Source organism: Talpa europaea, assembly GCF_964194135.1.
Source record: "Talpa europaea genome assembly, chromosome: 15".
NCBI lineage: Eukaryota > Metazoa > Chordata > Mammalia > Eulipotyphla > Talpidae > Talpa > Talpa europaea.
Window position 1 is genome coordinate 82,034,104 of NC_140083.1, and position 14,488 is coordinate 82,048,591.

The 14,488-nt window shown below is 57.0% G+C and overlaps 2 protein-coding genes across 2 annotated transcripts; both read left to right on the plus strand.

Moving 5' to 3' along the window:
• Positions 1 to 53: 53 nt before the first annotated feature.
• Positions 54 to 4,427, plus strand: NABP2 (nucleic acid binding protein 2; the record flags this gene model as incomplete). The annotated part of the gene is made up of 6 exons (XM_084255955.1): positions 54 to 132; positions 564 to 702; positions 819 to 890; positions 1,026 to 1,107; positions 1,202 to 1,265; positions 3,942 to 4,427. The coding sequence occupies 6 exons, from the start codon at positions 54 to 56 to the stop codon at positions 4,139 to 4,141; spliced, it is 636 nt and encodes a 211-aa protein (XP_084112081.1). The 3' UTR covers positions 4,142 to 4,427.
• Positions 4,428 to 5,782: 1,355 nt separating this feature from the next.
• Positions 5,783 to 9,915, plus strand: SLC39A5 (solute carrier family 39 member 5; the record flags this gene model as incomplete). The annotated part of the gene is made up of 10 exons (XM_084256308.1): positions 5,783 to 6,066; positions 6,543 to 6,726; positions 7,485 to 7,647; positions 7,803 to 7,972; positions 8,209 to 8,349; positions 8,720 to 8,816; positions 8,895 to 9,065; positions 9,215 to 9,295; positions 9,387 to 9,577; positions 9,772 to 9,915. 10 exons carry the CDS (start codon positions 5,783 to 5,785, stop codon positions 9,913 to 9,915), a joined length of 1,626 nt encoding a protein of 541 aa, XP_084112434.1.
• Between the last annotated feature and the right edge of the window lie 4,573 nt (positions 9,916 to 14,488).

Below are 14,488 nucleotides of genomic sequence, written 5' to 3' on the forward strand. Positions count from 1 at the left end.
GAGGCTTCACCCCCCTTTTTTCCCTTCCAGTGGAGTGCAGAGGCCGGGCCAGCATGACGACGGAGACCTTCGTGAAGGATATCAAGCCCGGGCTCAAAAATCTGAACCTCATCTTCATTGTGCTGGAGACAGGTGGCTCTGCTGGGGTGGTGGGCCCCCTCCCAGCCTGCCCATCCCCCTCCCTGCATGGCTTCTTAGGGTTGGGGTAAAGGGAGAGAACACCAGCCCCCTTCTTAACTTGCTTCCAGAATGGCAGGATGCACCCCAAGACACCACATATGCATGCCCAGTCTCTCTTAGACCTTTGCCTAGAGAATTGCAGTCAAGTTTAGAATAGATTGAATTCTTGCCTAATAAGCCTCATAAGCCTCATCCACTCAGGACCCTCTCCATGGTGCTACCATCCTCCCCGCCCCGGTCACCGTCCTATCCCCAGGACTTAGCTTTGTCCTGTTTGTATGCTTTTTCCTTCACCCCACCAATATCTAGGTCTCATTCCTCTGACCGCCACCATTCCCATTTCCTTGACCACCCTCCACCCCCAATTTATCTGTTCCCTCCAGGCCGAGTGACCAAGACAAAGGACGGGCACGAGGTTCGCACTTGCAAAGTGGCGGACAAAACAGGCAGCATCAACATCTCCGTGTGGGATGATGTGGGCAACCTCATCCAGCCTGGGGACATTATCCGGCTCACCAAAGGGTAAGTCGCCAGGTCGCTCCTGGTTATCCAAGGGCAGGAACAGTCAAGGGCAGGACGGGTGACTGTGCCCATAGTGGATCTGATTGCTCTGAATCCAGCTTTCCGTGCCCGCACAGGTACGCTTCAGTGTTCAAAGGTTGTCTGACACTGTACACTGGCCGCGGGGGTGATCTTCAGAAGATTGGAGAGTGAGTAAGGGGATCGGCATGCAGATGCTCCATACAAGGGGCAGTGTGAGGCGTGCAAGGGGGCAGCACAAGGGTATGCAGTCCACGTCTGTATCTGGACCTTTCTGAGAGATTGGCCACTTTATTCCCTTGCAGATTCTGCATGGTTTATTCTGAGGTACCTAACTTCAGTGAGCCCAACCCAGAGTACAGCACCCAGCAAGCACCCAGCAAGATGGTGAGTCCCATGGCCATGGTGTGGGGACAGCGAGCAGGTGAGGCCAAGAAGCAGGGGAGCGAGCCAGGTCTGAATGTGTAACTTGTGCCTTCAGGTGCAGAACGACAGCAGCCCTGCAGCGCCTCAGCCTGCCACTGGGCCCCCTTCTGCTTCTCCAGGTAACGTGCCCCCTTCTGTCCACTAGTCCTGGCTCTCTCACCCTTGCCAGCCTGGAAAGGTGCTTTTCCTCCATTCCCATCCCTTTTCGAAATCTTTCTTTTTTTCTTTTTAATTTTCTATATTTTTTACATCATTTTTGCGCAATGTGTGCATTTTCATCTTGGTTATAGTCCCCATACAATTCCCACCCCCTTATTTTGACCGTAATCCCTCCTCCCCCTCCACCCGCCCCGCCGTAGCATGTCTCTGGTTTATAGTTGCTTGTTGATTTTGATTTTTACTTTATTATAATTAGTCTTTTTCCTGGTCGCTTATTTAGGTTTTCTAAATTCCTGCTATGAGTGAGACCATCGGTCAAATCTCTCTACTTTCAGTATATCTCCTTCTACCCAGTTCTTTCCCCAGTTCTTTCACTAGTCCCCACAGTGAAAAGATTTGGGGGCGACCTGTTTCCATCACTGATAGAGCCCTGATGAGCTTTTGGCACTACACCTCAAAGGCAAGAATGAGAACCGTTTCTCCGCAAAGATTGCATTCCTTCACTCTCGCTGTGTCTCTGCCAGAAAGTCCCCTTCCCCTTGCCCATTTCAGTTTGTTACACAGTTGCAGTGCACCTTGCGGTTTATGAGACTCATCAGGGAGTGCACCGCTGCACAGCCATAGTGCACCAAATAATTCTCTTTTGGGGTCACCACACTTCTAGGCCCTGGCCCTCGGGATTACGATTCTTCTACTCTGAACTTTAACTCCCTGTTTCCTGAGCTCTTGAGAAATTGACCTTAATGTAAATCATCAGCTTTTTTTTTTTTTTTAAGAATTATTCCTGTATTTTAAGATTTTTATTTTACTTATGTCTGCATAGAAGAACTGGGATACAGGCCAGAGGTGCAGGGGGTGAGAGGATTCACCAGACACAGAGTGGGGAACAGAACAGGCAGACTGACTGAAATACACTGCTGAGGGGAGCAGCGGGCGAGATAGGAGAGGTCTGCTGTGCCGTGTGGTTCAATTCCCTGCCTGTAATAGGACTATATAATAACATGACTATTATCTATTTTCAGCTCTAAGATGCCATAATTAGCAAAAAATATTTGAAGTATGGCATATTTAAGCCTATTTGTCCTATATCACTTGCCGCATTTATTTACTTTGTCATCTGCTAACAGGTACAAAAAGTTTTAATAGGTTTAAAAAAAAAAATGTATGTCATAAAAACTTAACATTCATGTTCTATGCCCTCACCTGACTTTTTCTGTGAATTGAGGAGAGGACATTAGTTTTTGCTGCCGATATCTTAGTCTGGTAGGCCAGCAGAATTTGGTAGGGATATGGTTTGAGAACCACTAACTAATGACTTCTACCTCATGTAGGGCTAGTAGTACCCTGCATATGTGAAAGGCAGACCTCTGCCTTTGTCTAACATTTACAGAACACCTATTTTGTGCCAACACCTGCCTTGAGGAGTTGTAGTCTTTGAAGGAGACAGTGCAGTGATAGTGATATGTAGTTATGGAACCCAAGGATGTCATCATACACCTGGCTCCAATCAAACATTTAAAATAGATACCAAAATGTCACTTATTATTTGAGGGGGGTGTGAGAACACTTGTAAAATTTTTGCTTGTTCTTGTCTATAATATTTTTCCAAACTGAACATGTTACAGACACTTCAGGTCCTCCCCCTTCCCATGCGTCTCCAGTTTCATAGTCACTTTTGCTCAAGGGGTGTTTTGTCAGCGAGTCTTGAGCTTAGAGCTAAACAGTGACTTCTAAGTCTAGTTCCTGATGGTATAAGAGGTGAATAAAAGAGGAAAAACAGGGCCTCCCGGGTGGCGCAAGTGGTTAAGACGCAGCACTATGAAGCTACCCACAGCCACTGCAACACAAGTTCGATTCCCTGGCTGGCCGGGGATTCCCTGGCTGGCCGGGGATTCCCTGGCTGGCCGGGGATTCCCTGGCTGGCCGGGGATTCCCTGGCTGGCCGGGGAGCTAACCCACAGGGCGCAGCAGACCTCTCCTGTCTTCCCCACTGCTCCCCTCAGCAGTGGATTTCAGTCAATCTGCCTTTTCTGTTCCCCACTCTGTCTCTGGTGGATCCTCTCACCCCCTGCACCTCTGGCCTGAGCCCCAGTTCTTGTATGCATAAATAAATAAATCTTTAAAAAAAATAAAAGGGGCCTCCCCTGGTGGTGCAGGCGGTTGAGGGCAGCACTCTGAAGCTGCCACAGCCTCTATAGCGCTGGTTCGATTCCGGCCGGCCGGTGAGGGTCCCGCATGGCGTGGCAGACCTCTCCTGTCTCGCCTGCTGCTCCCCTCAGCAGTGTATTTTATTAGTCTGCCTGTTCTGTTCCCTGCTCTGTCTCTGGTGAATCCTCTCACCCTCTCGCTCATCTGGCCTGTATCCTGGTTCTTGTATAAATAAATAAAATAAATCTTTAAAAATAAATTAACAAAATAAAAGGCAAAACATAGTAGGACTCATGTACCAACTTCCAAAATGACCAAGTCCTGTCTGGGGCACCATTCATATAACCCACACATCCTTTGCGCTTCGTCGACTTGGCATTAATGTGCTTCACAAGATTGTGCTCCTCACTAGAGCAGAGGGAGGCTTTGGGCGTGGACCTCCTCCTGCCTTAAATCTCTGATTCCTGTGCTTCTCCTTTTCCTACTAGCCGCTGAGAGCCAAAACGGGAACGGACTGAGTGCCCCTCCAGGTCCTGGTGGCGGCCCACACCCCCCTCACACTCCTTCCCACCCCCCCAGCACCCGAATTACCCGAAGCCAGCCCAACCACACACCTGCTGGTTCTCCCGGCCCCTCCAGCAACCCTGTCAGTAACGGCAAAGAGACCCGGAGGAGCAGTAAGAGATAGCAACACGTTCTTCTCCCTGCCTGCCGCGCCCATCACCCACGGGGCTGCTGGAAGACAAGACAGACTTCTGCCGGCTTGCTGGTGTTGGCGGCAGGGAGGGCAGCAGTGTTTTAGTTCCTAAACTGCACTGGAGGAGTTGGCGGGGGGAGGCTTGGTCTTTTCCACCCTAAGCCCACACTCCCCCTCATCCAACGGAAGTTACCTGTCCCCTGGGGTTCAGGGCCCTCTGCCTGCCCGCCTTTCTCTTTAGAAACCACAGTTGCCGTGTGGCTTGGGTGTGTGATGTGGAGACCCTCCTTCTTAATAAATGTTACCACTCTGGACTCAGTCTGCTTTTTTACCACCCCCATGGCTCCTTTGCTCTTCCTGTGAAAATGAAGTTAGCAACTGGGCGTTTGGAAAGGTCGGGGTCCCTAGGAAGTTGAAGGGAGCTAAGTTACAGGGAGGGAGGCCAAGGCAAAGTAGGTCTGCCCCTTTAAGGTAGTGTCCCTCCCCCACCCCTCCCTCCAGGTGACCCTTGCCCGCCTGCCTGCCTGCCCCCCTCCACAACTGGAACCCAGAAGACTTTCCCCCTTCCTCTGGGTGTGTGCCTGTCTCCTGCTGTCAGGTAATGCCAGCCTCTTCCCCCAGACCAATCGCCCCAGGCCGACTTCGCTCTCCTGCTTTTCTGAACAGGCCTCCCGAGGGGATCTCGGAAACCTCTTTCCTCTCCCACCAGGGTCCCCTTTCTTGCTCATCAGTTCCCAGAACTCCGACTCTGGCCTTCTGGGATAAGGAATTGCTAAAAACAATCTCCCTCCCATGCCTCTGATGTTGCCATTTACTTGCCTGAACCTACTCTGCAGCTGGAGAACACTGGGCCCTCAGGGATATGTGGGGGTGCGGGTGGAGATGAATGAAGCCCCGTGCCAGAGGCGAGGTGGGCGGGCGTGTATGCAGGGGAAGCTAAAATGGTGTCTCCTGGGTTTGGTGGGGAAGTGAGTTCTATAGGAAAGGCAGGGTCGGTGCTCCATGCCATGTGGCTTTTCCACAGGCGAGGGTGGCCCCTCCCTGTTCAGGGGCCCAGCTGAGACTGACCTTTGACCCCCACCCCAGAGACCAGTGAACCATTAACTCCTCTCTCATGTGCTCCTTCCCACACTGGCTCCGCCCCTGGCTCCGCCCCAAGGCAGGTGGGCTGGGGGGGGCTTGTCCACTAGCCTTCTATCTGACGTGGCTTCCTTTCCACCTGGACACCAGGATCCTGAACCCAGGCTCCCCTCCCTGACTCTGGAACCTCTTAGCGTCCACAGCAAGGCCTGCCGGGACCAGAGGTGAAGACTCATGCTGCCAGTGGGGGTGAGGCCCTGGGGATGAGGGTGTATCGCCAGGCAGAGCAAGGTCTAGAGGTGCGGTTTGGGGGATGAGATGGAAGGTCAGCTCTGGATCAGGTGAGGCACATGCTCATGCCAGGAACCAGCAAATGAGGTTGCTCCAGGAGGCTAGAGGGGGGTCATACAAGAAGTGAGGGGGCCCTTAGGCCTGAGCTAGATAGCAGAGCAGGAGCCCCCACATTCCTCCTTTTCTTGCAGGCCACAGTCCTCAGGATGTTCCAGGGGAAATAGAAGCCAGAACCTGGACCTCTAACCGGTTCCCCCAATAATGGGGCCCCCAATGAGTCATCTGCTGGCTGGCCTGTGTGTCTGGGTGGCTTTGGGCTGGGTGGGGGGCTCAGCCCCCGACCTGGGCCCTGCAGAGCAGGAGCAGAATCATTACCTGGCCCAGCTGTTCGGCTTGTACGGGGAGAATGGCACGCTGACAGCAGCGGGCCTGGCGCGGCTTCTCCACAGCCTGGGGCTAGGCAGAGTTCAGGGGCTTCGCCTGGAACACCCTGGACCTCCACCTGGTCGGGTCACACCTCCAGTTGGAGACAATTCCACACACAGGTACTAAACCCTCTCTGCCTCCATCCCAAAATGCCACATGCCCAGCTCTTCTCAATGTTTAGATGCGTTTCTGGTTCAGCTCCGACATCCTATAATAAGATTTCTAGAATTACAGATTTTCCAGAACCTGACCCCTGTGTCCACTCAAGCCCCCTTTTGCTTTCTAATTTTCCTCCAAACCCCTGGCTCCTTCAATTCCTCTTAGTCCCAACACTCAATGCCTCCAGGGTGACTTGGCTCCCAATTTATAGCATTTTGGGCTGTTCTCCCCATTTTTTCTCACCTCCAAGCCTAGACCCCCATTCCTAGGCCCTCCTATAAAGTAACAATCCTTACACCCTGCCAGGGCTGACATTCCATGGCTTCCAGGTCCAGGAGCTTCAGCAAGTAGCTGAACCCCCTTTTCCCCAAGCAGCCTGGTACCCTCTCAGGGGGGGCTTCTGCGCAAGCCTGACTTGCTGTCACATCCGTTCCAGACCGCAGGACCCCCAGCTGGACGTGGATGTCTGGGCTGGGCTGCCTGTGGGTCCCTCCGGGTGGAGTGACCTGACGGAGCAGAAGGTCCCACTCCCACCGCGGGCGCCCGGCCCCTCGGGCCTCGGCCTGCTCCACAGGCTCCTGCTGCTGGACCACTCGCTGGCGGATCATCTGAATGAGGATGTGAGTCGATGATCTTAGAGAGGGGGAGGAAACCATGGAATTTCGAGCACCAAAAACGTTTAGTCAGTGATGAGCTTAGGTGCAAAAAGGAAAACACCCCGCTGTGCTCTCAGAGCATGTTATTTCAGCGGGACATGTTCCTTCCGGCTCGCGGCAGGTAACCGCGCCCAGGGCTCGTGAGACCCAGCTTAGGGGCCAGACCCTGAGGAGCAAGAAGCCCAAAGCGGCAGCCTGGGGTAGGATCTGGGGCCGGCTACCTGCAGAGGAGACCTGCAAGAGGGGGTGGGTGTCTTCATCTAGAAAGACAGTGAGATTATTCCGTGCACAGGAGGGAGGCCCCGTGAGGGGGAGCGCCCCACTGTGGGAAGCTCGCAAGCTGAGGCTGGAAGATCATGTGACAGGCTGTTAAAAGGATGGTATTTCAGGTTCTTTCCCTGTCTGAGATTCTGGAATGGAGGGTTCTATTGGTCCAACCCACTCCGTCACCAAATTAATGAAATCATTATGGCGGGGAGGGAGTGGCCAAGTTTACTCGCACCCAGTTGGCATCGGAGTGAATATTCGCCGATAGTTAACACGCACTCGTCATACATACCTGTTCTCAGTCCCTGATGCACCTGTCAGTGTGAGCAACCGGGATCTGGGGGAGACCCTGGGGGCCACCCAGAAATCCATGCAACCGAAGGGCAGACAGTAAAGATCTGAGTCAGAGTTCTCGGTGATTCCCCAACGCATGACGCCCAGTTCAACTCCTCCAGTGTCTGAATGGCTCCCAGCTGCTGGTCAACTTCGGCCTGAGCCCCGCTGCTCCTCTGACTCCTCATCAGTTTGCCCTGCTGTGCCCAGCCCTGCTATATCAGATCGATAGCCGAGTCTGCATCCAGGCCCCGGCCCCAAGTCCCCCCGGGGATCTACTGTCTGGTCAGTGGGTGAGAATGGATGCCAGGGCACCCTGAATTCTGGTAGGGAGTGGGTCTCAAGCCAAGGAAGGGGTTTCTTTGGGGTCTTGCCTCTCCTTGCGGGTTGCTCTGCCCCCTCCACCACCCCTGACCTAACGTGAGCATGATTCTCCACAGCCCTGGTGCACAGTGCCCTGGCAGTCCTGCTGCTCAGCCTCCCTGCTCCCCTCTCCCTGCTGCTGCTGCGGCTCCTGGGACCTCACCTATTGCGGCCCCTGCTGGGCTTCCTGGGGGCCCTGGCCGTGGGCACTCTTTGTGGGGATGCGCTGCTACACCTGCTGCCTCATGTACGTGAAGCCCCGCCCCTGCCCCTGCCCCCAGCGGAGCCTCCACGCGGGCCCAGTGTCCTAACCACGGGACATCTCCTGCCTCCTCCTGTCAGCTCCCACTTTCCACTGTCCGACCCCAGCTCCAGCCTTACAGCGGAATGTCTCATCAGAGAAGGCTTGCCGCTTCCCACACAGGAGGGCACGCTGTTGGGCGCAGGGGCTTCCAGGGTCCACCCTGACCTCCTCTCTGTCAGGCACAAGGAGGGCAGCACGCTGGAACTAGCGGGCCACCAGAAGAGGACCTGGGCCCGGGGCTGTCGGTGCTCGGAGGTCTCTTCCTGCTCTTCCTCCTGGAGAACACGCTAGGGCTTCTGCGGCGCCGAGGGCTCCGGCCAGTGAGTGACACCCCTTTCTCCTCCTGCCAAGACCAGAGGCCTAGCCAAGAACTAGCCACACAAGAGAGGAGGTGTGGGCCAAGTGTGCTCCTGTCTCTGACATGTGCCTGACGGGACAGGACCTGACAGCTAACAGGGAGTGGGTGGTAGCTCCTCAGCAGAGACCCAGGACTTCTGGCCAAAAGGCCTCCTCTCCTAAGTTCATGTCAACAAAATACAGGGAGGGCAGATCCTGGGGAGAACAGAGGCCAGAGAACGTCCCAAGTGCCAGAGGTGGTGCCAGGTGCTCGTTTTCCCAGCTGGCAGGCCGGCCTCTCCTTGGCCCCGGGCTGGCTGCTCCTCCCCCAGGAAGGATACCGTCCTATTTCAGAACTGCTGCAGGAAAAAAAGAAAGGATCTCGAAACACCAAACCTGGACCCAGAGGATGGCGGTGGGACGGCCCTTCAGCCCCTTCAAGCAGCTCCAGGTGACTAGAGAGAGTGAGGAGCGAGCTCCCGGCTCTTACGTGCAACCACCAACACTGTCCATGTCCCTCCTCCTGCAGAGCCAGGGCTTCAGGGCCAGAGGGAGCAGGACCACAGGCCCCCAGCAGCCCCGGCCCTCCCTGGGCACCAAGGCCACAGTCACGCGTACCAGGATGGCGGTGGCGCCAACATCACATGGATGGTCCTCCTGGGAGATGGTCTACACAACCTCACCGACGGGCTGGCCATAGGTGTGAGGAGGGACTGGGGCGCGGCCGGCTGGAGGGGAGAGCGGGGCCCCTAGGTCCCGGCCGGCCCGGGTGAGGAGGCTGCGAGGTGCGGAGGAAAGGGCCCCCGGGGAGACGGCCCTTCAGGCCTGGCCACCTCTCGCCTGCCACAGGCGCTGCCTTCTCCGACAGCTTCTCCAGCGGCCTCAGCACCACCCTCGCCGTCTTCTGCCACGAGCTGCCCCACGAACTCGGTAGGACCGCAGACCCCAGAGGCTGGGGGGTGCGTGGCGTGGGCGGGGCAGGCCTGGCTTGTTCCCTCCAACCCCGCCCTCTCCCCGGCAGGTGACTTCGCCATGCTGCTCCGGGCAGGGCTGCCCTTTCGGAGGCTGCTGCTGCTGAGCCTGGTGTCCGGAGCCCTGGGGCTGGGCGGCGCAGCCCTGGGGGTGGGGCTCAGCTTGGGCCCCATCCCCCTCACTCCCTGGGTGTTTGGGGTCACTGCTGGGGTCTTCCTCTATGTGGCCCTCGTGGACATGGTGAGAGGTGTGGGGGACAGCAGAGAAACCACGGGCGCGGAAGGGGGGTGTGGAGGAGGAGGAATCAGTCCTTTCGCCGCCAGCCAGCGGCCTGGCCCACAGCCTGCAGGAGCCTGAGGAATAAGGGCCTGGGAGAGTTGGGTCAGGGCTGCGGATGCTGAAACCTCCCTTCCATGTTGCTTCTTTCCCTTCAGCTACCAGCCCTGCTCCGCGGGCCGGAGCCCCTTCCTCTGCTCGATGTGCTACTGCAGGGGCTGGGGCTGCTGCTGGGAGGTGGCCTCATGCTCACCATAGCCCTGCTGGAGGAGCAGCTGCGGCCCCTGCTCGCTGATGGCTGATGGGGGTCAGCGGAAAGGCGTCCGGGGTGCCCTTCCTTCCCCCCAACCGCAGGAATGGAGGCGGGACACAGGGCCAGTAGGAGCAATAGGATTTTAATAAACAGAACCCATCCCGAAGCCAGAACTACGACAGTTGTACTTGCACCAAAACAGCATAGAAAACCAGGGTGTGGTGGGAGGGCTCCAAAGCAGGTCGGGGAGGACGTGACTAGGGGCTGGAGGGTGCGGGGTGCATCAGTCTTCAGGGAGAGCATTGTGCTTTAGCCCAGGGGGGGAGGGGGAGGGGTGGGGCAAATGCACCGAGGTCCCCACGTTGTCCTGCTGCCCTCAGCACCCTGGGGATACAGGCATCGGGCACATCTGCCCTTTATTGCTGCCCACCAGCATTACACACCCCCGACCCCAACGCTAGCACCACAGGAAGGTCTGGGGCAGGGAGAAGTGCAGGAAGGGGAAATTGCTTAGAGAAAGATTCCACTAGAATCCAGTGAATTGTGCTCAGTTCTCTTTACTTCCTACAACCGAGTACATGGGTCACAGGGTGGAGGGTGCAATGGGACATGGAATATGCCCCTCAGTGCCCCCAACCCACCCCTGCACACAGGATGGTCGTGTCTGCAGCATCACAGGTCATGCAGGGCATGGGGACGGGAAGTTCACACACACGTAGACGCCCACAGCGGGTACCAGACAGAGAACACCCCTGAATATACACAGCTGTACACAGGGAACCCCCGGGCCCCCAACCCAACCCTCTCCCCTGTCTTGCCGTCCCCCAGGCAGGAGGAACTGTATTGCTTTGAGAGAGCCACCCTGGGGGCCGCTCTGCCAGGCACCCTCCCCTCCCACCCACCCCCATTTTGGCACATCTGCAAGACACGCGGCGGCGAGAGTGGGCGCCCTCCCGCCCGGGCTTCCGTGGCTGGCGCTGGGGAAGGGGTAGGAGACTCCGTCCTCCGTCTGCCCCTAGCCCTTCCCCACTCCTGCCGAACCCACTCCAGCCAGAACCCCCCCTCCCCCCAACACACACACACACAAAGCTGAGCTATCCAGGAACACAGGGGGACGAGGAGATTGTCCGGGGTGGGAGCGGAGGCCGTCGGGGGAGAAGGGACTGGAAGCAGAGACCCCACCCTGGTGTGGGGGAAAGACTGGCACAACAGCTACTTTAGTGCAATTGGAGAGGGTGCCCAGAGTGAGGGATGGAGACGGGAGGGAGGCTCTCCCCGACTTCCCTGGGGCAAAGCCTGGCTCCCTGCGGAAAGGGCCTAGCAGGAGTGAGCGAGGCCGAGGGTGGATCCTCTCGTCACCCACCACCCTCTGCCCTCCCAAACGCAGTGACAGTGTCCCCCTCACACCTACGTGGGCAGCAGCAGCCTCGGAGTCAGTACCTTCAAGTAATTCATAGAGCAGACCCCTCACCCCACCTTCCGCCCCTCTGGGATTTGGTCGCTTCTCTAGGGTCGGGTCGGGAGGAGGGAGTCCCCAAGTCAGACCCTTCCCTTCCTACCTCCCTCTTCCCAGACCACTGGGCTTGGTCCTCAAAGATTCCTCACCTCCAGCCTTGCCCAGCCCGGGTCAAGGCCTCGGAGGGCTGGAGCCAGCGCGATCAGAGGGGAAGGGCTGCTCTGCTCCTTTCTCCCTCCTTCTTTAAAGGTCAGGGTCAAACTAGGCGGGACGGGGCCCAGACTGGCTGGCCCCGCGAGGAGGGTTTCTGTTTCTGGGCTAGGGTCTGTAAGGCTATTTTCCTTTGCAGTGGGAAGGGGAGGCGGGGGGTGAACGCCGGGTGTGGGAAGAGGGCGAGCGTGGCGGGGAGGGAAGGCGGAAGGGGCTCCCTGCTGGAGCACAGTCACGGAGTCCGTCCGAGAAGAAACGCTCGGGTGCACAAGACACAGAGTGCGCCCGCGCCCAGCCCCCCCGCCTGGCCCCAACCTCACCTCTCAGGGTCCCTCCCAAGACCCCAGAGAAGGTGTGGAGGGTACAGGTGTAGAACCGTCCAATCTGCCCACCCCCACCCCCACCCCCGGCCTCCTCTCCCCCTCCAGGTCCAGGGAGTCAGAAGGTGCTCGGGTGGGCAGACAGCGGTGGAAACAGTATTGAGTTTTCCTTTGGTTACATATTGAAGGCAAAGGTGAGCTGGACTTACAGTCAAAACGGATAGGGATGAGGAAGGAAGAGGGGCCATGGCCGGGGTTGGAGAGGGAGGTCGGCCCTCCTCAGCGCCTCCACCCCGAGCAAGGAACACACGTCGGAGTGGGGCGGCAGTCCCTCAGTCTCCTCTCTCCCACCCCCCCACAGCACCAAACAAAAGGAGAAGCCCCCCGCCCCCAGGGGCTGCTCCCCACCCCCTCCTGGGCTGTACATTCAGTGGTTTTCAGCAGTCCTATGGCTCAGGGGGCCGCGGGTGGGGGCGGCGGCCCGTCCGTCTCAGCTGGGCAGTGGCAGTGACCCGGGTCTGTCGGTCCATCCTGGGACCAACAGTTTGTGCCATTTGCTTTTCCGAAAGATAGTACACAACCCTGCCGCAGCCACTGCCCGGCCGGAAACATCTCCCCCAAAGTCAGAAACTGAAAACTGGCTCTTTTCATCTCGCCCTCCGATCCACACGTCTGTTTCCCTGTCTCCTACGTAGCCCTCGCTCTGTCTCCTTTGCTGGGACCTGGGGCTGCTCCCAGGGTCCTCACTTAAGATAGGCCTTTTCTCGAAAGTGCTTATTACTTGAAGCAAGTGCTTTAGAGCTGCGGTGGGGAGAGGGGCAAGGGAAGAGGGAGGCGAAGGGATGGAGACGCTTCCGCCCCACCCTACCTCCGAAAGACGGGGGGCGTTCTGCCTGTTGTACTTCTCCACACCCGTTTAAGTCAAAGAGGTTTAAAAAAATCTTAACATTAAAATAAATATGCAGTGGCCATGAGAATGGTCAAAATGCTTCAAAAAACACTAGGGGCTGGGAGCCCAGGGGAGGGTGTGGGATTTCCTTTGGCATAAGGAGAGGAGGCTGCTCGTCCTCCAGGCCTCCTCACAGCCACATGAGGAGGGGCGGGGGACTCCCCACAACCTGCCCAGCACTGCTGACGGTGTGCTGAAGGGGCGGCAGGGGGTGGCAGCCGCCAGAAATCTCATCTAGCAAAACAACGGGGCTCCTGACAAATACTCAAGATTCTTCCTGTCACTGCCAAATATTGATAAAGGAGAACACGACTGATACCCCAAGTCTCCTCTGGAGGACCCCACTCCCTCTCCCCCTGCCCCCCACCACCTAGTTCCCAGCACCAAAATGAGAGGGAGGGGGTGGAATGGGAAGATTCTAGGAGAGAGCATTGAAGTTAGGGGGCAAGCTTTGCAGAACCAGCAGGGTCGGGGGTGGGGGCTGCAGCCCTTAAGAGAGGTCACATTGATTGTCGTACAGGGGAGGACGGGGTGTGAAGGGAGGCGGGCAAGAGGGGCGTCGCAAGGCCCTTTGGCTTTGAAAACAAAAATAAAAACTAAAAGCTGCACAATCCTTCTCATCGATAATGGTCACTTGAAGTTTTGAAATGGTTCAGGAACTGAGGGGCGGGGGAGGCGAGACACAGGCGATCAGGAGAGACTGTGACAAAAAGAACTTGGACAAACAGCCCAGGCTTCGGGGAACCAGCATGAGGTATGGTTAAGGGTATCCACTGGCGAGGGGGGGCTCCCCGGGGTGCCCCCTCTCCCCTCAGCCCACCCTCAGCAAGGGTGGCGAGACTTGCAAGGGACACGCCTGAGAGGTGGGTAAGATGGTGAATAAAGCAAGCATGAGTAGGGGAAGGAGACTGAGGGGCCCCCCGGGGGGAGACCCCCGTACTGTGTAAACGAAGCCTGTCCAGTTCTCAGGGGACAATACTGATGGCAGCCAAACTGGGCAAGGATGCACTGTGGGGGTGGAGGGGGCATGACCTCTATTCAAGTTCTGTGTCTTGGCCCCTGGCTGAGGTATCGAGTGTGAGGAAGGGCGCACTGGGCGAGGGGGCGAGGCCAGCTGTCCAGGAGGCATTGCTAGGAGATGGGTGGACGGGGGTTTGCAGGAACCAGGGCCAAATTCAATGCTACATTTAGAGAGAAAACTGCCCCCTCCTCACTCCAGCCCAGTTTGGCTTTTGGGGAGCAACTTTTAGGAGTCTTATCAGTGCAGCCCCAAGCTCAATCCCATCTCTCCCTGCGGCCGGGAAGGCAGGGACCCAGCCTCAGTATCTACTTGTTGCTCCCTAGGTCAGAGCTTCATCCTCACGCGGAAGGGGAAGCCCGAGTCCCGAGTAGCCACGGTCCCAAGTCTGCCCTGCCCCTCCCACCCTCTTTGGCTTCAGATCAGGAGTGACTGGAGGCGGTGGGTACTCTTGGACGTAACGGAAGGTGGAGGCAGACAGAGGGCACAGAGGAGCTGCGGGGTTGGGGGCACGGGAGGGAGTACACAGTCCCTCCCTCTACGTACATGCAAACACATGCCTGAAACACACAGGACATACTCGTGCTGTGGTTTGAAATGGGCAGGAAATTAAATTTGTTTCTTCCCTTAAAGGATAAAATGCTTACTTAAAAATTCATGACAAGCCTC